This window comes from Monopterus albus, unplaced genomic scaffold (assembly GCF_001952655.1).
Source record: "Monopterus albus unplaced genomic scaffold, M_albus_1.0 scaffold322.1, whole genome shotgun sequence".
Classification (NCBI taxonomy): Eukaryota; Metazoa; Chordata; class Actinopteri; order Synbranchiformes; family Synbranchidae; genus Monopterus; species Monopterus albus.
In genome coordinates, this window is record NW_018128202.1 from 350,854 (window position 1) to 374,113 (window position 23,260).

Below are 23,260 nucleotides of genomic sequence, written 5' to 3' on the forward strand. Positions count from 1 at the left end.
AACATGTTTTATCAACTTGGTGAAGCATAATTGTGTACTGTATCTGGGTTTATGGATGTAGGCTACACTTGTATATTTCACTGTTTGAGCAGCTTTGTATGTTCAGGAGCTACTGTGCCACTTTCAGCCATTCTCATTCTCACAGCGTGTGTGTAATCAGATATGGCAACAGCTTCAAGCTGTCAGAGTAGAAAGCAGATACTGTAGCCCTAACAGTGCCGGTCTTGGACAGAATTCCTAGTATTCCCTGGCAGAGGTATAGAGGTTCACAGAATGCCTGGGCCATAGCTCTGTGACTTGCAATATTCACTGCAGGGGATCGGTGTCTTAAATCTGGCTATATGTCATAGAGGGAGAAAGAGAAAAAAGAAAAGAGAAGCATGTATGATAAGTGTGTTTACAGCATGTATGGTTTTGATGGAATCAATAAAGTATCTATCTATCTATCTGTCTGTCTGTCTGTCTATCTATCTATCTATCTATCTATTTATCTATCTATCTATCTATCTGTCTATCTGGTTTGTGTTACAGGACATCAGTGTCCTTTTGTGTTTCGCTCAAAGAACACAGTTCCAAACACTCACAGAGAGAGACTGATGCAGACAGACACATAAATTCAGAGGAAACAATACACTGCTGTCATCTCTACCCGCGCTGCTTCCAGCGTCCTAATGAGACTTCACAGAGCTTTACATCATAGTTAGGTTGTCTTTCTAAAACATATTGCTTTCACTGTGACTAGGCTGATTCAGTCCATTATTGCATCACAGTGCTTTATTCACACATATGTAAGTCATATATCTTTTTAGTCCACACACAAATATACACATCTATACAAACACACATGCACAACCACAAAGAAAAGGAAGCTCTCAGAGACGCTGTAAAATTTTCTGTCCTGGGAATTTCATACCCATGGTGTGAACAACTGTGATGTCGAACAGCTGGCTAAAATGTTATTTTTAATCTGAAAAGTTGTAAGCACATGTAGGTAATGGGAGTCAGGTAGGAAACATTTTATCTGTACTCCATCTCCTCTTTGCCTAATATAAAACACTGCAAAGTTACAAAGCCAGGAAAGTTGTAGTATATTATGTCCTTGCAGAACTACAACAATCAGCCATATTTGTTAGACTGTTTCCAAATATAGGTGAAGACCTTAGGAGTGTGTCACTACAAGGTTTTGGTCCTAGTCCACAAAATTTACAGGAATTTCTGGGTTGATTGGCTTATTTCCCAACATGATATGGCAGTGAGCTGAGTCACTGTAAAAAGGGTATCTTTTGGGTGTGAATCACTAGTAAAGGAACTGAATCACTGCAGACAATAATGGCACTCTACATGTTTTGCTCATTACGCACAGAGAGGGAAAGTGATACTTTTGTGATTTAACACTTTTTCTATTATCCTCAATCCATCTCTTTCTTACTCTTTCTTTTTAATGTATATGATTTTATTCTTCATTTTTTTCCATTATTGGCAAAAAATGAAAAGAGGAGTAATAAGGAAGATCATATAAAGTAAAAAAGAAAAAGAAGAAGTTAGGGCCGGTCCAGAGGGATCCACTAGTATCCAAACCTTCTTAATCTTGCATGTCAATTCACAGGGAGAAATACTGGTTTTGGATAAACTTTAGGATACACACCACAAACACACACAAATCGTGGCTTTGCTTGAAACAACTTTCTTTCAACATTTCTCACTACATCCCTTGTAAACTGTCTTTTCCCCTCCTACCCCTCAAGCCAGTCCCACCCACAAACACACACTCCCTCATTAAACATGTGTATATGTGTGTGTGTGTGTCTTCCTTCCTCAGTCTCTCCATGGCCGGACTGTGGCAGCAGCTCAGCTCTCTGAGGCAGGGTCGCGTTATGGCTCTCCTCAACTTCATTTATCTTCTCTACCCATCCTCAGCTGCTCTTCCCTGGGACATCAAAGCCAGCCCATCCCCTCTGCAGGTAAGACATCCATTTGGTCAGGGAAAAAAGTATATATGTCCATATATAGCTACATGGACGATTAAAGTTTTAATTATATCATTTATTTAGTCTTTTAAAGATTTGTATTAGCATAATACAAATGTGATTTTATGGTACACGGCAGCCCACTGGTTTGTTTTAAATTATCTTTGCCATTGTCGCTCAGACTAACTAAAACAGAAGAACCAGACAGGTCCATTAGGAGTGACATGGGATAAAAGAACATAAGAGATTCATTTTAAACTTGCAAAACTGTGATCTCTGCAGAGTAGGAATGGTAAGAAAGACCAGAAAGGTTCCCTTAACTGTTGGACTGGACTAAGTGAGCTGTGGGATTTCCAGAGAGAGAGGGAGAGAGAGCTGGAGAGCAACATGGATGAGTGAAAATGAGAGAAAAAGAGCAGCAATGTGATCCAGTGGAATTTATGATTATACTGTTGAAACAAATGCCTGTGATGGTGAAACTGTGGTTCAAATAACATGCCAAAAGTGTTTGTACATGTACACGAGTGGGCACATGCAGAGTTTGTACCTGTGGCTTTGTGTTCAAAAAAATGTGTGAATGTGTGTGTTGGCAGGGGTTTGATGTGGTGAAGGCTAATTTCTCCTGGACATACCTCCACATTGGCTACCATAAGATTACTGTGATTCCTGTAGGAGCACAAAACATCAACATAAAGGAGACAGTAAAGAGCCCAAATTATCTGGGTATACACACACACACACACACACACACACACACACACACACACACACACACACACACACACTCTCTATAAAATTACTGTGATTCCTGTAGGAGCACAAAACATCAACATAAAGGAGACAGTAAAGAGCCCAAATTATCTGGGTATACACACACACACACACACACACACACACACACACACACATACACACACATACTCTATGTAACAACAGAAAATGTGACTACAAAAAAACATTAACATAAGTGAAAATGTGGTCTTCCTCCAGCTCTGAGGACCAAAACTGGTGCCTCAATCATCAATGGTAACTGGGTGATTGACAGGCCCGGGCTCTTCACTGCTGTGGGAACGCAGCTGACATACAGACGACCCAATGAAATCCGCTCTCGTAGTGGAGAGTCCATCACTGCGCCAGGGCCGCTGACTGAGGACCTGCATGTTTATGTGAGATGCAAAACGCAACAGCTACATCAACCTCACATAATTTCCATCTTATTCAAATAAATAAGCAGACACACAAATCTGTTAATGTGGCAATACACAAACAATTTCACTACATACTGTGACATACCACCCCTCTCTCTCACTCTCTTTTTTATAGTTGATCTACCAGCAACCAGGTCCCAGTGTGTACTATGAATACAGTGTGCCTTTACACAACACACACCCTACTCCTGAGCCAGATGCACCTTCTGATATTCTGCTCCTGGGTGAGTGTACTCACTACCATACATAAACACACATACCCACTCTTAAAGCGGCATTAGAGTGACCACAGTGTCATCTTCTCATGCTAAACATTCTGGTGTGACCTTGGGGAGGATAACACATAACAGATGTTTTTTTTGTATTGGTATATATACAGTGTGTGTTTGTGTGTGTGTGTGTGTGTTTGGTTCAGATCTCAGTTCAGGGTCATAGTCATGCCAGTGTGTATCATGTTCAGTAAAACTGTCCCTTTTAAAAACTTTGATTAGGATTTTGATAAAAGTTGATATAGGCAGGCAGCCAAATTTTGTTCTGGCAAAGAGTACTTTACCACAGACTTAGACAATGGTCGGTCACTTGGGCCAGATTTCATTTCATTTTCTGTTTAACCTTCATTAAAAAAAATAGCTTGATTTGTATCTGCCAACACTGTAAATGCTTAATTTAAAGAGATCTCCTGAATTATCTGCACAACCCCACAGGCGTTTTTAATTATACATGCACTGGCTGATTAGACCTTTGCTCAGACCACCTGCTGGGTGGTGCTGTACTGGAGGTATGCCAGTCAACAGGCTCCATGTATTATAAAAATGAGAAAGGTGTTATTTGTCCTGCCCAAAGTAGGCCTTCTTTTATTTTATTTTATGTTTTTTTTTAAGGTTAGTGTGCAAAATATTTACATTCTTAAATCTTTCATACTAGCAAAATGAAACAAAATGTGCGCAGGACTAAATCAAACTGCAACTCTAAAATACCACTGTCAATTACTGATATTCACAATTAGTTGTAATTTGTTTGTTTCTTACATTTCCTCTGTGCATTGGCACCAAGTTGCTTACATCAACAATGTATTCAAAATCAGATTTTGTATTCTGGATTATTATGAACACACTTCACATGCAGATCCTGTACATAATAAGGATTTAGGACAGCCTGTATGCACCCCCTAAATCCTGAAAACATATGTAATCACCCATAGTAAAGTCTTGTGTCTCTAACACTTTTTCTTATATGTTTGTAACCATTTTGCTCAAACCCATAAATTTTCACTTCCTGACAGGCGAAACTGTCAGTCCACCCCACCCAGCTGAGAAGGCGCACCAAAGCAATATCACCAACAATGATATCACCAAGGAGACACCCCATCCTAACCAGGTTCCCCCTTATCCCGGCATGGACACTGACCCTCGGCTCACCTACACCTGGAAAAAGAGTGGACACACAGAGTGCAGCATGACCTGTGGCACTGGTGAGCAAATAAACGTAATTCAAAGAAGGGTTGAATAAAATTTTGGAATGTGCTATTTTACATTCTACTTGCACATACAGTCACTTTAAAAAGTATTCACTGAAGAAATGAAAAATATTCCAATTTTTGCCATTTAATTTACAATGAATATTACATTTAGAAATATAGAAATTAATTTAGAAAATTTGGCAAATTATTACAATTTAAACGTACTGTATGCAGACCCTCAGTTCGCTACTTTGTAGAAACTGTTTTTGCAGCAATTACAGCTTGTCTTGGGTAGTAAGTCTCTACAGGTTGTGAACACCTGGATTGGGTCATTTATCGCATTCTTCCTAGCAGATCCTCATAAGCTCTGTCAGACGAGATGGAAAGCATCTGTCATCTTCAGGTCTCTCCAGAGGGTGTAAGGGGTTTAAGCTGGAGTTTGGTCGGACCACACAGGGACGATGAGAGACTTGTCCTGAAGCCACTCCAGTGTTATCTTGGCTGTATGTTTCCGGTCACTGTCATGAACAGTGAAGTGTTGCCCTAGTCTCAGGTCACATGCACTCTGGAGCAGGTTTTCTTCAAGGACCTCTATGTATTTGGTTGTATTCTTCCTTCCCTCAATTCTGACCAGTCTCAGCTGTCTCTGCTGCTGAGAAGAGTCCCAGTGGCTCCAAATGTCTTTTATTTAAGGCCACCGTGCTTTTGGGAACACTCAGAACTTTAGATATGGTTCATACCCTTGTCCTGATTGATGCCCTGCCACAGTTTTATTGCAGAGTTTTACAGAGAGTTCCTTAGACTTCATAGATTGGTTTTTGTCCATATTTTCACTTGCTTATGTGGCTTGTGTGTCATCTGATGCCAGGCAGGCGTCAGGTGCTCTGGAAGTGTGTTGAGAAGGATTCCCAGGTGACTGTTCCTCGTGAACTCTGTGACCCTACCATTAAACCAACAAACCTGGAAGAAGACTGCAACACTCAACCCTGCCCTGCATAGTGAGCAACACACACACACTTGATGTTCCATACATTAATCATGACATATACACAGGATGCAGCATGCATACCACTGTATTAGTTCCATATGGTGCTGGGACATTCAGGATGAAGCCCTCATCATTCACACATATTTTAGCTATAAGTCAGTCACCAGTTACAGTCACTCTGACTTACTTTTGTGTGGCTTTGGTCGTCATGCATTGTGGTAAATGCCACTAGATCTTATCGTCATCAAGATATAGCAGGGGATTCGTGTGTTAAATGTATATTTGGTTGTGAGTCAGTGTCAGTGAATCATTATAGTTGCCAGTCTGAACTATATACAGTATGTTTCCACTAGGAATGCATCAGCAACAGAGGATTGCAAAACTGAAACCAGTAGTAATAAAGGGAGGAGAAGCATCTGAACTTGTGCAGCACAGATAGGCTTATTTTATTTGTCTCTCCTATGATCTTATTTTGGAGGAAACTACGGGTTTTAAAAATGCCCCTAGTAGACCAGAGTCAACTGAACACACAATTACTGTGATCACAATGAAGACAGAGAGCTAGGACATGCTGTGCTTGTGGAAGGTCGATGAAAGTACATCTAATCGAATGGACCACAAGTTGCTTTATTTCCTCCAACTCTCTGTGACTGGCTCACAGTTGGGATGTGGGGGAGTGGTCAGAATGCAGCACGAGATGTGGACTGGGCACCCAGCACCGCCAGGTCATCTGCCGCCAGGTCACTCACGTCCACGCCAATGGGACAGAGACTTCGGTTATTGTGGTACCAGAGCTGTGTGGGTCATCTGATAACCCAGTGACCAAAGCTACCTGTCAGGTGAAGATTTGCAGCCAGTGGGAGATTCGATCTGAGTGGAGCCCGGTGAGAAACATGTTTCTTGTCTTTCCTTGTGGGGACCACTGCTTTCCCAACCCTAACCCTTACTTTAACCTTGAGCCAAGTTGTCATCGTAAAATCCAGTGATTTACATAAAAGGGACCATTGAGCTTCTGGTCCCCACATTGTGAGTCTGTCCCTACAGTGTGATTAATACCAGACTCATGCACATGTACACAAGTGTGTTTTCATTCCTCATGGGGAAGAATTGTCAGCAAACTCTATTTTAAAAATTAAAAGTAAAACTGTTCAATATGCAAAGTGTTATATTTTTATATATATTACATTATAGTATTATTATTATTATTACTAAAGCTTTAACATGTAACCAACACTTTAATATTGTAGCCAGTAAAGATGGAGATACATTTAAATATATTACATACTTTTGGGCAGTTCAATCTATAACATTTCACTATATTTTATAAGATGATCACATAAAATCCTGAATAAATGTACTTAACTGCTTTATACCATTTACTGTTATTCTCTGGTCCTGATTGATTCTGCCCATATGCATTACCATAAAATACTAGCTATTAGTAACAGTTAACAATATGTCAAACTCAGTGGCACCAGTAATAGTTGCATTAATATCAAAGCTAAATAACACACAGTATCACGGAATACAATGAACATGTATATTTTCATAAAATAAAGCTCTCCTTTCCCCTCAACGCTCTCTCCCTCCCTCTGTCTCCCCAAGTGTTCAGTGCCATGTGGGGTGGGTCAGCGCCACAGGGAGGTGGTGTGTGTGAGCAACCAGGGTGAGGTGGAGGAAGATGAGGAGTGTAACAAGAACCTAAAGCCAGACATGCTGCAAAACTGTGACATGGGAGCCTGTGCACGCAGCTGGTTCACCTCCCTCTGGAGCCAGCGGGTAACACAGATACTATTAATACAGTATGTGTGTGTGTGTATGTGTGTGTGTGTGTGTAGGAGGTGAATGGGATACAAAAGAAGAAAAAAAGTGAAATCATGTTGAAATATTGAAATGCACTGATTCACCATGTGTGATAATCCCCAGTGCTCTGCAGAGTGTGGTAGGGGCAATCGAACCCGGACAGCAGTATGTCTGATGGATCATGTGACTGATCTCCCATTGGATAGCTGTGAAGGGGAACACCCACCAGAAGTGACATTTTGTGACTCAGGCCCATGCCAAAACCGACTGGAGTGGTATACAGGACCTTGGAGTCAGGTAAATCGCAGATCTTACACACACTATTAAAACAGCACCAATACAACTCACTATTTTACATGTGTGGCTTTGTTAAGTGCTCTGCAGAGTGTGGGAATGGTACGCAGACCCGGAGTGTGGCTTGTCTTTTCAACAACAATGGTCGCATGGAGGTTGTGGACCAGTTAAAATGTTCTAGTCTGCCTCAGCCTGTCACAGATCAGACCTGCAGACTAAAACCATGTGGTGTCCAGTGGTATGTTACAGAGTGGAGTGCGGTAAGTGTCCCAAAGTGTCTCTGTTCTTCTGCCATGCTCCTCTAAACCCCTCATCTGATGCACAAATAAATCACAATCAATGCTGGAGACATTTCATTGTAATATACAGTGATAATAGAAGGTCAGTTTATCCAAAATACAAAAAGACTTTAAAAAACGTATTCATAGTGGCATCTAGCCATGCAGATAGTTATGGTTTAATGTACTCTAGAGGAAGGTTAGACGTATAGGATGAGTTGGGGCGAGTAAACATGACCACATTTATATATTCACTCTTCAGGTTACATGCTGTCTATGAACTTTCACTCTGCCTCTGCTCACTCTTAGTGCTCTCGCTCCTGCAACGGTGGCTACCGTGTGCGAGAGGTGCGTTGTCTCGCCGACAACGTTACCCCAAGTGACCACTGTGACCCCAGTTTGACCCCAGAGAGTCGAGAAGAATGCAACAAACAACCTTGTGTAGCTGAGATAAGTAAGTCTCCCTAGCGGCAGAAGCATTGCACACAGTGTCAGTGTGGACCTGGTTGGAGTGAGATTTATCTGTGCTGCAGCCATTGTTGATGTTTCCATGATGAAAATGCTCATCTGAGCCATATTGTCTCCACTTGGAGTAGCTGAAGGACTGTAAGAAAGTGGGGAGGAAAGATTACAGTTCCTTGAATTACTATATATGTGAGGTGAATATAAACCACAATGACTTGCGAATATATACTGAAATTGAGCATAAACATAATCAAGTGTAGTAGTGAGAGAGAGCTTTAAGAACACAAGACCTAATATTTACAATAAATAATCAGGTTGTACTTTTGAAAACAGCTCTATACCAAAACAATTTTCAAGGGTGTAATTAATAACCTATAACATAATAATGTGACTTGACTGACCAATGTGCTCTTCACTTTTGTTTAATGGATGCAACATTATGGCAGGTGAGGGTATGCAGTGTATAACATGGTAAATGTCCATTGTATGATCAAGGACAAACCACAACACTGAGCTGTGTTTGTGTGTGTGTGATCTCACACACACGCAGTTAATGAAAAATTACTGGAAATCCAGAAAACTGACATGAGAAAAAGTTTAAAAATATATTATTTGTACAATCCACTTCTCGCTTTTACATAATTAAAATACACATTTTCAGTTTTGAGTATAGAGATCAAATTTGGCTCTCAATTCATTTTAACAAGAAAATTCCTTGATATTTTCAATAGGACTACAGTAATGATATATGAGACGGGGATTATGTCACTCATTGGTGAGAATACATTGTGTGGGAGCTGAAACATTGCTAGATTTATGGATAGAATTCCTCTTATCTTGTTTCTCTTTTCCATCCCAGATCCATCATGCAGAGACCAGCATCATAACTGTATGCTTGTGGTTCAAGCCAGACTCTGTATTTACACCTACTACAGAAGTGTCTGCTGCGCTGCCTGCTCTCGCATGCAGAAAACATACTTGAACTCATTTCAGAAGAACCAGATCCGCAGGTGATGCTGCCTTTTGGACACAACCCTGTTTGAAAAAACAACAACAAAACATCAGGGAAACTGACAGTGAGCTTTGTTCGAAGAGAACCTCGGTGTGTACACAGCACAGTTTAATATTCAGTCACTCAGTCTTCAAGAGAGTATGAACACTGGCATACATCTGCCACAGCATGACCCTACTGTTTAAGTGAAGTGCTGTTTTGTTCAACACCTAACTGGATCCAAATAGTCTGAAACTTTATCTCATGACAACACAGGCACACACACAAATACATTTATAAGAATTTTCCTATGTATAGGTCTAGAGAGAGTTTCTCGGTGTAACTTTAAACTGTTTACACTTGGTGGTGTAGTTATACTGCTATATTTATTCTTACAAAAAAAAGCATATAATTCTGGTCCTCAGCTGTTTTTGTTGTTTTATTGCAGGAGTCTCAGAAAATACTGAACTGTCTGATGATGTTGCTTGGTGTTTCAACCCTCCATTTTTGGGGTATTTTAACATATTAAAATGTAAGGAAATTATATCACTACATTACATAAAGCCTGAGTAGCAAATTTGTGTCTATATAAAATTTTGTGGAGTAATAAGTATACATGAGATATAGTGCAGGCATAAAGTGGCATGAAAAAGTGCCCCTTTATTCCCACAGTAGTGAAAACATGATGTAGATGTTCATGCTGCACATTTCATCTGTGCACCACTCTACCCTCCCAAAAAAATCAATTTAGCTCTGTACATTCATTCAATATAGTAATACTATTGCTTTAATGAGCCGGGCTTACAGCACGTGAAAGGCCATAATTCAATCAAGAGAAATTAAAGCACAGAAAGGAACATTAAATGAACACCAATGACAAATGCACATTTCATTCTGTTTCTCATAAAACAAAAGTAACATGGGGACTGAGACTTTTTTCAATATTCACTTTATGCTCTCATTTTTTAGCTACACATACATTTTAGCAATGTCCCTGTGGTGCTGCAGAGTTTCTCTGTGCTTGTGTGTGCAAGGCTTAACTGTTAGATTTATGCTAGTAGGCTACTAAGGATGTGTGATAGGTGGGTGGGTCTGAGCCTTTGGCATTAAGGGATGTAGGGTCCACATTTACCAGTAAGATCCATGTGTCTTGAATTAGTTGGACACCCTAACCCCTGGAAACATTCAAGGCTCTCTTTTCATGCTGATAAACCTTATTCCAATCTATAAGTTTATATATATTTTATAGATACTGGGCAGGATTTTTGTAAACAGAAATAACAGCCACATATATTTTTTTTTTCTTGATAGCTTTTTTTTTTTTTGCTTTATCCTTGGCATTGGGTACCAGACAGTAAAACGTTAACAGCATTGTTACTAAAGACGCCAACAATAAGCTCTCTAAAAACATGATTGTTAGCTGCCCTCAGCCCTCCTCTACATCCCACAGCCCTCCCATTGTCCTCATATTGAACAATCACCATTTATACAAGTCAGTTTGGAAAATACAATGGCAAGTGATATTTTCCTCTAAGATTTCATTGTGAACAACAAAAAATATACCTCGCTCCCCATCTGATTTGTTCAGCTTATCAAACGCAGTAACTGGTTGGTTTTCTTTGTGGCGTCGTACCAACATCTGCTGATTTCAATATTGTAGAAGCTTTACAAAGACATAAATATACCAGAATACAATACAGTAAAAATACAAAATAAAGTTGATAAAGTTTTTTTTCTTAAATGTTAATTTACCAGAGGTAAACCCAGAAATGGATCATTGACACGAGGCAAAAAACACTAGAATTACCCCCTGAGGTCAAATGATAAAAGAATAGCCACGTCTCAAGTCAGAGCTTAGGTTCCAGATAACTCACTACTTTCATGTTATTCATAAGTAGTCTATTATGTATGTACAGGACTACAGACAAAATGTGGGTGTCCTGTGTGATACATAGTCAGTGTGTACTGTGCAAGTGCACGAGATGGGTGTTATTACTAGACTAGTGAGACAATAAGCTAAGGAAAACTTGAAGGCACAATTATCTGAGGCAGAATATACCTCGAGAATCAAACAGAACAGCTGTGGTGTCAAGGGATTCAAAAGAGTAAAAGAAAGAAAAAATACAATAGTGTACAGCTTCAGGCAGTGAATCATGTTAAGGCCAAATTATTTAAGATCGTCCAATCAGAACGCTGACAGTAAAGAGGATGTTAGACCTGACAAATCACACAGATTTGTACTAAGATAACAGTTTTTATACCAGAATGCTTTTCTATATTTTGTCATAGCCAGGCTCGCTACATGGATATTTCTTCTCAAGGTTAAGTCAATTATATTAAAGGCTTTCTTTTGCTAGTCTTCCAGAGGTTGTTGTTATGCACAATAATATATAAATGTATGTTACAAGAATATACATAGGCTTCAGTCTGTAATATCTCAGGAAGGAGTATATCCAAGCATTCCTGTTGAGGACTTTGGCTTTTTAAAGTCAGTCTACATATGCACAAATATGAAACACACGTAGAAAATGCACCATAGAATATGAGGATATGTAAAATAAAAAAAAAAAAAAAAAAAAAAAAAAAAAAAAAAAAAAAAAAAAAAAAAAAAAGGAAAAAAAGCCAGTTTTCAAGTTTCACATTTTCAAACCCTTACCATTTTATCTGATCACAGACATGATCAGGGTTGAAAAGGAACAAGACGTACAAAAAGAAACAAAGACTAGGGTTTGGAGGGCTCCAAGTGGTAAAGGTCACGTTTACCATTCCTCATGTGCAAGTCAATATAAAAATGCTACAGCTCGTACATCACTTTTGTCAACAAGAGAGGTCAGGGCAGGTCAGGTCCCCCTGTAGTACGCTAAATAGAAAGGGGGTTTGAAAATTTGCAGGACAGCTTGCTCAATCAGTAATGGAACACAGTCTCCGTTCCCTGGATATTTTTTTTTCCTCCAGCTGTCCACCTCCTCCATCTACCCAGTCATGAAGGAAGAGCAACTATGGGAGTCTGCAGCATTACATCAGGAGCCAATATAAGACCTCCATCCTTTGTCTCTTCTCCTGTATGGCAGAACAGTCATTGTCATCCACTTCTCTGATACACCATTCCTCATTATGTCGTTCCTATGTCTTTGGCTGGCTATCCCCCTCATCCGATGTATCTCCATATATCTCTTACTCACTGTCAGTCTCTAAGTCTGAGTCCGACCACTGCACTGGACTTAGTTTCCCATGACGCTGGGCATACTCGATGACTGCTGTGTAACAGAAGTGGTACTGGTCCCAGGTCTGGATGCTGAAAGCCCTCTGTGTACGCATCTGCCGCACCGTTTGATGGATATCTACTGTGCCGATGTCCTCCAGTCGGGACAGACAGATGTCCAGTGTACAGAACGTGCCTAGGCAGAAATCAAGGAAGGAGAACAAGATAAAGAAGTTACAAAAGAAAGACTTACACAGTTCTCACACTACCTACTGACATGCTTTGCAGATATTAAAAATATATATAAAAAATGTAACAGAGACAACTAAGAAAAACCCAAACAATTATAAAATAAATAAAATAAGGGAGCTCCTACTCTTTTCACTTTAAACATTCACAATGACTAAAGTCCAGTCAAATTTTCTATTCTGTATAATAAGAAAGGACTTTATAACTCACAGAGCCATGGTGGAGTAAAGGACGTTTAAGGAAGTGGCCATTAAATGTATAATAAAAAGAACATTTGAGCTAAACTTCATGTAATATCCCTTTATTGGCACAGAGTGTTTCCCATGCACTGACTTATTTGTGGCAGGCTGCCACAATATCAACATTGACTGCCACATATGGTTTTAAAATAGGATAGTGCTCTGTGTGCCGCATGTATTCCGTGCGTCATTCTATTTTTCTCTCTCTCTCTCTCTCACTCACACACACACACACACACACACGCGCGCGCGCGCTAGAACACATGACAAGCATGACCACAGACTGTCTGTGAACAGCTCTTCCTCCCTGTGTTTGTTTTCTTTAACACAACGCCGTCAATTGCAGAGATCCGACTTTTCTAATATGGTATCAGCCAGCTAGTAAGGCTGGCTAAGCTAACATTAGAATACAGCTGTTGCTGAAGTCAGCATGCTACTGTATAATATAGCATGAATGGACTGCTCTGCCGGTGGATAAGGTTTATGCTAGTTCATCAACTCTGATGCTGAATGTATTCCCCCTCAGTCTAGAGGAATAACAAAAAAACACAGGTTTGTTTCAAATATTTATTGGCTTCAAGCAGTGCCGCTGAAGCAGCAAAAGAGGGTCAGAGAGAGCTGAAGAGAGATGCAGGGAGAGGGCAGCAGCCAACATGCTGCTGTTGTGGGAGAGCTAGTGCAGGACAGGTTAGATCTAATCTAATCACCTTTATTTGGCCAAGTATGTTACAGGAATTTGTTTCCGGTACTGAACCGAGGCAGCCACCTGAGGCGCCAACTCAACCAATGGCTCTAACCATCAGGGGCAACTTGGGGGTTCAGTGTCTTGCCCAAGGACACTTCGACACGTGGACCGCAGGCACAGAGATTCAAACCTCCGACCCTTCGGTTGGGAGACAACTGCTCTACCCACTGAACCACAGTTGCACAACACCACTAATGCATTATTATATTTGATAAAAAAAAAAGAAAAACTACATCAGAATGTTATTCTGTGGGAAACACTGGACACATATGTTTACCTGTGCGACCAATGCCAGCACTGCAGTGCACAACCACAGGGGGGCCTCCGGGAGACCCCACCCAACTGGATCCCAGGCTCTGAACTGCAGCCTCCCTCCTTTGAAGTACATGCTCACGAAAGTCCAACATAGCAGAAGCACTCTTGGGCACCCCAAAATCCGGCCAGCTAACATAGAGGTAGTGGCACACCTCTCGTCTCTCACCAGACTAAAAAAAGATCAAACAATTTCATAGAGCTTTTTAGATATTTAGACTCATTCCTTTCAGCCGGCATCTATCAGTCTGTGGGCCAACAGTCATCAGTCATTGCCAAGTGTTCTTGTCTTGAAACCTTAGAAACTGCTGAGATTCCACTAACAAAAGCAATTCCACAATCTAAGGTCATTCATGTCATGTCAAGTTATCTTTATTAAAGTTCAAAATACCTCTAACAATACATTTAAGGCCATTTCAAGTGAACACACATAGTTTAAGAATTTAAGTACTGCTGAAGTCATTATGACTTACCTGTGTGTTGTAGAGTTCAAGATGTGAAAGTCTGAAGTCTTGGAACACCTGGATGTGTGTGTTCCTCACCAAGAAGTATCCATACTGCTCAGTCCTGCCCTCCTCAAGAGGCCAGTACTGACCACATTTGACACGTCCACGTTCCACCACCCTGACAAACACAACAAATCACACCTGTTTAATCTCATCATTGACACATCAATGCTTATTCTACCACTAAAGCTGGGCAGCCACTGTGTCTTTTTATTTATCCTGTATATTGTGTTAGCTCACACTACACGACTGGCCCATCACACAATACACTTCGGCAATCAGAGGTGAAGGAGCCTCACCTGGTGGTCATGACAATGATAAGTACCATCTGTTCCCACACCATGCGCCAGAAGTCACCAAAAGTTTTTGGCAAAGGACCTGATGGGACACAAAAGTCTGTGAAGCCATAAAAGCACCAGACTCTACCCTAATAACATCTAAGGGGGAGTGAGAACAAGGTTGGAGCAGAAAAGCTGTACAGTGCACAGGGAACTATAGAAATATAATAAAGTGCAGTTTGTTTTAACAGCTGCTCACCCTGAGTTGCAATGTAGGCGTTGCTCCTTTTGTACCCATCCATGAAACTTGCATTTATATAATCTGATGTCTACAAAAAAAGAAATAAAAATAAAATACAGCAGAGGTGGGGTTTGTGAGACTCGCTGCTTGGTGACTCACTGCCTCCTGGAGGACAATGAACATTACTATTATTAGAGTGGGGTCCACACATTTTCTTGATCTTTCTTAGTCACTTACTTGCAGTACATGGTTAACCATTTAGACATGGGGTCATATTAAAAACATTAACTTGGCTTATAAGTCTAGAGCAGATTTAGTCAATCTTCAGTTTCTGCAGTTAATGAGACTCATTTAGTTGCCAATCCCATTATTTTTTCTAAAGCCATTCCATCTTTTTTTTTTTTTTTACCTCTTCTGAAGGATTTCTAATAGTCTGGGGTACGTTTTGGCCGCTAAGGTTTCTACAAAACACATCTTTCCTTTTACTCATATCAAACGCAAATGCAAATCATACTGCCAAGAATTCTGCTTTCTAATCACACAAAAAAGTTGCCATATATAAACAGAGGTAAAGACAAGGAACAGACCCCAATTTTAGTCTTGAGATCAGATGTAGCTGCTAATGCAACATCATATACCCACAATTCAGTCTGCAGCCAGTCCTTTATTAATTACCTCAGTGCTGATACAGCAATCAATAAAACAGGAGAAGAGCTGAAGTTGGCTTCTTACCTCGTCTTCATCATCGGACTGCTGGCAGAGTCGCACTCGTGACTGGTCCAGGCAGAGAACATCACTGTACCTGTTCTTTAACTGATTGGACAATTTCCTGTAAAGACAGAATTGAGGTCAATGCTAGGAAACATGGAACAGAGAAAACATAAAAGGAGACCAGCAGAATAAGAGAGGAACACGTAAAAACAGAGAAGCAGGTGGGCAGAATACATTGTATATTTCTTACTTGGAGTAGTCAAAGGTGCCTGCTGGTGGCTCCTTGCGGATCTCTTCGTACTCCTGATAGATCCCTTTTTTCTTCTTCCTCTTCACATGCTCTACCAGCTCATGCACCGTCATGCCTCCTGGCTCTGGCATGTGGACAGACACTTCCACACAGTGGTCTTCATCATTGTGTCCCCATGATGAGGACAGTGGCAGGGAGTGAGAGGGAGTTTGGTGCGGTGGGCGAGGCAAAGATTTCTGGGGCAAAGGAGGCACCCCTTCCTCTTCTCCACCCTCCTGTTTTACATCCTCCATCTGAGATCTACAGGAAGAGTCTGCTGCCTTGCTGTCCACTGCATCCCCGTCACTTTTCTGGGAACGCGGTGTGTCAGGAGGTGTTTCTGACTGGGGAGGAGCTTGACGTCCACTGCTGTTCATGTTAGCACTGGGGCTAGCGCCACTAACAGTCATGTTGTCTCCGCTCACTGCTGAGCCATTCCAGTGTTGGTGCAGCCTGTTTGCAGCAGAATGTGGGCTCTGCTGGTATTGGCCTAGGCCTCGAGTCCTGTTCTCCACTACACTGCAGTGGTTGTGTGGGTTAGCATTGCTATCACCGTAGCAGTTAGAGTTAGCCACAGCTAGTTCAGAACCTAACTGTGTATTTATATGCGTGTGGGACAGTGTAGCACCTGCGCCTGTATTGCTGCACTCCACGCTGTACGAGCGCAGCAGGCTTCCCACACAGTCATGTGTATCATGTTCTTGTGTGTTACCCTGAAGAGTGTTTGTGTGAATATTAACACAGGACTGGATCCACGCCACGTGGCTATACTGGGATGTTCCACCAAGGTGCTCAGGAAGGGAGGCGACTGGGATATGACTGGCCAGCTCATGGGCTTTCACTGTGCACACCTGGTGATTGCAGAACAAAGGAAACATTTCAGATAACAGATAATGAACAGCTGATGACACAACCCCTTGGTGAAAACAGCTACACATACCCTTTCCCTCAGCTTCTCACGTACGAAGAGCCGGAGAACCGCAAAAGGTGCTCGAAACCAAAGAGGTGACGACACAATGAAGACACATTTTAAACGAGCTGGAAATGCACCCTGAGCAAAACACGCATAACAGAGACGAAATTAAAAGAAGGGTTTTAATTCCAGAGGGCCAATTTTACCACCAATAACAAGAAGGCAGGTAAATAAGACAGCAGCAGATGATGTTCCTTACACTTACCTTGAGCAAATTAAGGATCTTCACACAGAGCTCATAGTCAAAGTTTCCATAGCTGGAGTTGGTCATGTCGTAGATAAATATGAGTCCGTCTCTTTGAGTTTGTACACTAGAGAGAAATGAAATTTTTTCAATTAAAAACAGAACAAACAGAAGCCATCCATAAGAAATACATAATATTTTATAAGATACACTTGAGGGAAACTTTGGAATAATGCAATACTCTATATAATTGCTGAGTTTTTTTTTTCTTTTTTTATCCAGGAACTTGTAGGAAAACAAACAAAAGTATCATGTTGGGGAGAAAACAAACTGGCCAACACTATCTGGGGTTTTGACCCTACTAATTGGTAGCCAGAAAAATCCAAATTTGAACTAGAAAACAAAGCTGAAAATGAGAAATGGAAACAAAAATGGAACAAACTGAGCAATGAAATGACCAAGTAATATGCGGAAGGGAGAGAAAAACACAGTATATATAAATGGGTAAGGTTAAGTAATCACCTCTCTATGGCTTTGTCCAGCTGATAGATGATGGCCTGAAGCACAGCTTTGTGGGTGGTGAGGTCTGGCCGATGGAGACGAGCGGTGAAGAGCGCTAGAGCGGCACCCTTGGCATCACGACCAGGCTGTAAGGAATATTAACAGGCCATCATATCCAGCAAAGCAAATTCAGTGTGTTTCTATGTTATTTGTGAGAAGCAGATTTAAATTCTGATTATGAATATACTATATATCCTGACCATTCATACACACATTCAGGAGTACCAATCAAAACAAATGCATTTTACTCTATCTCAATTTAGAAAAAGACACATGCAAGCATGTGAACTAGTGTTGTCACGATACCAACATTTTGGTACCGGTACCAAAATGTATTTCGATACTTTCGATACTTTCGATACTTTCGAAAAAATGTCATTACTGACTTTATTTTAATAGAAAATCTTAGAATAACATCAAAATAAAATTCAAAATACTAGGTTTTTCTTATTGCACTAAAAAAAATTATTAGGGGTGAAACTGCAAAATGATCAACTCGAGTTCCTTTATGTTTAGGGGCTCATAATGACTTCAACACTCACCAGGACTGTAAATTTGCCGCTAAGCAGCTCGGAGCGTAGTGGCTCCTCGTCAGGGTTGATATTGATGATGCCCTCTTTGATTCTTGTGTTCTAATTTTGATACATAGTGGTAAAGTCAAAGCATAAAAAAACAGTCATTAGCTTATACCTAAGTCACCATGCAAACAATCGTTTAACAGCTCAGGAAAACAAAAACAAAAACAAAAAAGTAAATTTTGATTTACTTATTGTTTCTTGTTAGTCTGTGTGTTAAAAACCTGTTGATAAATTTGGGAATTAAAGCAGGTGTCTGTTGTGTGTTTTAGTGACACACAATCTCTTTTTTTTTATCCCAAACTGGGCCTTTATACCCCAACCCCAATACTGCAATTCTGTTTTGAACAAGTGCATGGAAATTCAGAACTGAATAACAAGTTATGACCTGCTACAACAGCACATAGTTAGGACTTGCAAGCATGTACAGTATTCTGCTACAGTGTAGATACAGTATGTCAACACATCATAAGGGTCATCAGTCAGACGACATCTAATAGCAGTACTATACAGTAGAAAAATAGCTGTTAGTGGTTTAAAACAAACAAAAAATACCAAAAAAAAACAGAGGACTTAAAAAAATGAATACATTTGTCTGATTCATTTTATGTCCAAATAAAAAAACTTAAAAAAACTTTTTTTTACAGAATCTTATGAAGAATATATGGTATACCAACAAAAAAAGCCTGGATTTGGTTTGGTGGTGTAGAAATTTAAACTGCAAATAAAATACTGGTCTGCAAATTGCAAATGATATTTTCCCCACATCCTTTAAACTCTCTGGTGTCATGTTATAATAAAAATATCATCTCAGTCATGTCACCAGTCAAAGAATTGCTTCACCTTGTATGCTTGGAAGAGGTCGATGGCTCTGGAGACATCAAATTTGCGGGCCATAAGAAACTTTACAGCTGTCGGTTGAGAGATGAGCCCAGCGCTGTGAGGCTGCTCCCTGCTATGCAACTCACTCAGGAACTCCTCCACAGCCTGGAATAATAGGACAGAAGATATGGAAGAGAAAAGGTGAGGTGTTTGTGTGTGAAGAAAGACTGAAGCAGAAGAACTGATATTTTGACAGAAGGGAGATAACAGGAGGAGGAAAGCCTCATACAAATACATCAAAAACTCGGAATTTAGGGAGTAGAACAAGAAATATAGACAGAGACACAACAGGCATAACAAAGAAGACACAAATCTGCCAGCCCCCTCAGCTTTGTAGCTGTTTCCCTGCCAAAGATACAATGATGTGTACAGCACATAGCAGCCGGATGTGCCTCTGGAATATGAGTACATGAGAGCACCCATATGCCAAGAGACAACAGTTAACTTGTTTCCACCCAAGTAGGCTACATATCTCTACCAAATCTGAAACCACCAAAAGGAGAGTATAGGAATGGGTACAACAGATGAACACACCAGCTGTAAAGAAAACTTGAACCTACTCTCTAATAGGACAAAAAAGAAACAAACAGGTGTCAAGTGGAAAACAAATCCAAATACAGTGGTTTGACAGACATGGCATCTTGTCTCATGATCAGTTTTGTTATTAGATGAAGACCTAAACAGACTATATATATAAAAATCTAGCCACAGGGGTTGCAAGCCAATGACTTCTATGCCGGTCCCAAGCCCAAATAAATAGAGAGGGTTGCGTCAGGAAGGGCATCCAGCGTAAAAACATGCCAAATTTAAACATGTGAATCATCAGTGTGAATTCCATACCGGATCGGTCGAGGCCCGGGTCAACAACGATGGCAACTGCCATGTAGTACTTGTGCTCATGTCCATGCAGATTCTCAGTCATCCAGGTCATAGTAAGCTATGACCATAGTATCCCAGTCAACTTTAAGCCAGAGAACACCCTGCGGCAGAGACTGATCCACCCGAAGGACAAAACACCCAAACACAAAAAAGAGTGATGTGATGTATGCAATTAAGTGTAGTCAGGGGTGTAACGACTTGTACATTGGTGAAACTAAGCAGCTGCTGCACAATCGCATGGCCCAACACAGGAGGGCCAACCCCAGTGGACCAGAGTCAACAGTCCACCTCCACCTGAAGGACAAAGGACATTCTTTCAAGGACAGTGAAGTCCAGATCCTCTCCAGAGAACATTGCTGGTTTGAGAGAGGAGTCAAGGAAGCTACTGTATTTTTGTACAAATAGAACACCCCTCACTAAATAGGGGTGGTGGACTGTGACACAACTTGTCATCCATCTACTCTGTTTTGAGATCTTTGCCCCAACATTCCCACCCTAATTCACAACAGGACAATAGGCATCAGTCCACATGTGAGGGTTCAAAGACAGGTAAGGACTCTCACCGATACACTACAATGACTCAGTGGTTAAGGGACACTGTTGGCCATCAAAGGACAGAAACCCCACTGATGGGGATAAATATCTCCGACTCAACGCTAGTTGGACAGAACTGATGAAGCCTCTTGGATGAGAGGTGAAATGTCTTTGACCTAAAACCAAGTCCAGTTGATCTTTTCTACATTTTTTTCAGAGTACTTCTGCTCATTTTCTTCCGTGATGCTAAGTGACTTTTTTATCATGGGATACCACCACAGTAAAATCCTAACATGCATGTATGGAGCCATAATCATTAGCACAATGAGTCTATATAGAAAAGTATCTATTTGAGCATTTATCTGGTCAGAACAACTGGACTTAAAGATTAGTGACTCTGAATGTTATAACATAAACTACATGCAAACAATATGCTGAGTGCAAATCTGTGACTGAACACACAGAATACACACACTTGTCTGAGAAACGTGACCAGCACCTGGTCATGGCATTTCAGTACAGTACAGTACCCTTAATGCACAACACATTGTCCCAATAAATCAATGTTGACAATGTCAAAACATGTTTGTTAGCTGAGATAACATTTCTTAATTTCAGGGTAAATAAGACACCTTGATATAGTGAGAAGCCTGGTCAGTTATAGATAGCGGTATATTGAATGTTATCATCAGTGACTGAACATGGGCAACAGGATAGTTGCAAGCCATGGTGAGATCATACAAGACAGAGCAGGACAAGGCGCTGATTTCTGCAGCTAATAGACTGGTGTTACAGGATCTAGGAAAGTGTTGGCTATCAAGAAGCACACTGACAAATGAGGGAGCACTACAAGCATGCCATACAACCTATCTTACAAACCTTGTGAATGCAAGATGAAGATTTATAGCTTCCAAATAACGGAAGCTGTCACGACGATAAAACAAATATATAACTGAAGCTGTCACCTAAATCGCTGCGTGGCATTTGATGTTTGCTGTCAATGCCAGGCCTACCCCCTTTGCTAGAAAGCGATGGCAACAACAGTGCTAGGAAATGGGGGGGTCATGTCTGCGAATTCTCGACTGTAAATCTCATCGGCAAGACACTATTTAGTTGGATCAAAGCTAACATTCGCGTTGTACAGAGAGTCATGCTCTTAGTCTGTCTTAACTGTGTCATATAATGACGACTGACAATTAAGACAATTATTATTTGGTCATCTTAACCTTCATACAACGTCTGGCAAGTGGCAAGACAGCTGCCGAGGAAATTCCCTGCACGTCAACAATAGCTAGTAGTATTAGCTAGCAGCTAGGTTACATGTGGTAGCTGGATGGCTACCGACACCGTTAAATACTCTACAAGTCACATGATAGCATAACCATGGGTAGCTGAGTATCGCTAGTTAATATAAGTAATGTGAACATATTTTTGCTGAACATTTTAGGATGAGTTATCAAGGGAGCGAGTACTGGAAATGCACAGCCAGTTAAGTGATTTCTACTACTAGCTACTAGCAAACGCCATCATGCACACATGCTATATGCTGTCAGTCACACCGGAGTCAGAAGACTCAGGAGGGTGCGAACGGACCAGGGCTATTTACTAGACCACATCATTCCCGCGACCAATCATTGTGATAGAATATATTTGAAAAATCGCCCGTTAAAGTAGAAACTGAAGGTGATATGTGTATACATTGAACATGATTGAGCGATAAAGGGGAGAAACAACGTCTAGACACCCTTACCAGCTGCTCCTGAGGTGTAAAGGCTTCCGCCATCTTGAAGCCTCCGCAACGTCGCAGCGAGCGCACCCACCAGCAGATCGCACGCCCCGCACCTCGAGACACAACCCGAGGCCCCGCCCATATCCATTCACTTTGCCGTAGTTCAAAAGCTGTACGTTCACCACTGACAGACAACTGTATGGCCCAGTTCGCTGACGATATACTGACAATTTATTTTATAAACTGCATTTCTGCATACATTTACCACTCACAGTTTAATACAGACTGTTTAACGCTAACAATTCAAAACATAAACTTTATTTGATATATTTTACGGCGGAAAATAATTAACTCAGTTTATCAACCCATTCCACCTCAGACTGTTCTGTATTTATCAATACAATTTACTGACAATTCATAAGCTCTGTTTGCTACTGACAGTTCATAAACAGTTTTAGAAATACTACTGACAGTAGTATTTCAGTAATAACTTCACCAACTCTATTAACCACACATCTTACCACAGACAATTCAAAACTCTAATCCATAGGCTACTATTGCCAAGCTATTTGTACATGCATTTTGTAACTGACAATTTCATAAATCCTATAGAGCTTATGAAATAGCCAAACTTTCATTGACATTTTTTTATTTAAACATAAACAGTTAAGCTAATAAAGAAACATTATTTTCACCCAAACATTTTATAAAATTACAC

At 40.7% G+C, this 23,260-nt stretch overlaps 2 protein-coding genes across 5 annotated transcripts in view; one reads left to right on the top strand and one right to left on the bottom strand.

The window, feature by feature from the left end:
- Nucleotides 1-994: 994 nt before the first annotated feature.
- Nucleotides 995-12,038, top strand: adamtsl7 (ADAMTS-like 7). Its single transcript, XM_020624184.1, has 14 exons — nt 995-1,005; nt 1,820-1,961; nt 2,561-2,690; nt 2,770-2,832; nt 2,958-3,133; nt 3,291-3,399; nt 4,458-4,646; nt 5,503-5,632; nt 6,284-6,506; nt 7,228-7,401; nt 7,549-7,722; nt 7,800-7,979; nt 8,307-8,451; nt 9,322-12,038. Exons 1-14 carry the CDS (start codon nt 995-997, stop codon nt 9,474-9,476), a joined length of 2,001 nt encoding a protein of 666 aa, XP_020479840.1. The 3' UTR covers nt 9,477-12,038.
- Nucleotides 12,039-12,586: 548 nt separating this feature from the next.
- The window catches only part of ptpn9b (protein tyrosine phosphatase non-receptor type 9b), an 11,466-nt gene continuing 792 nt past the window's right edge, over nt 12,587-23,260 (bottom strand). For 2 of the 4 annotated variants that reach the window (XM_020624214.1, XM_020624213.1), the window contains exons 2-13: nt 19,362-19,505; nt 18,486-18,575; nt 17,905-18,029; nt 17,404-17,509; nt 17,166-17,276; nt 16,187-17,076; nt 15,958-16,054; nt 15,244-15,313; nt 15,006-15,084; nt 14,674-14,824; nt 14,166-14,373; nt 12,587-12,851 (exon numbers count right to left, since the gene is read on the bottom strand). In XM_020624214.1, the coding sequence (XP_020479870.1) occupies nt 12,628-12,851; nt 14,166-14,373; nt 14,674-14,824; nt 15,006-15,084; nt 15,244-15,313; nt 15,958-16,054; nt 16,187-17,076; nt 17,166-17,276; nt 17,404-17,509; nt 17,905-18,029; nt 18,486-18,575; nt 19,362-19,415 (2,205 nt within the window). In that variant the 5' untranslated portion in view covers nt 19,416-19,505 and the 3' untranslated portion in view covers nt 12,587-12,627. Of the gene's footprint in view, nt 12,852-14,165; nt 14,374-14,673; nt 14,825-15,005; nt 15,085-15,243; nt 15,314-15,957; nt 16,055-16,186; nt 17,077-17,165; nt 17,277-17,403; nt 17,510-17,904; nt 18,030-18,485; nt 18,576-19,361; nt 19,506-20,240; nt 20,341-22,563; nt 22,677-23,260 lie in introns of those variants that run through there. The other 2 variants (XM_020624212.1, XM_020624211.1) reach the window with 2 other exon arrangements.

Excerpts from the sequence above, each read along its gene's own strand:
- adamtsl7 (XM_020624184.1), top strand. Across the intron at positions 2,691-2,769 it reads AAAGAGCCCAAATTATCTGG|TGATTCCTGTAGGAGCACAA; the intron begins GTATACACACAC and ends ATAAAATTACTG. Across the intron at positions 7,723-7,799 it reads ATACAGGACCTTGGAGTCAG|TGCTCTGCAGAGTGTGGGAA; the intron begins GTAAATCGCAGA and ends GGCTTTGTTAAG.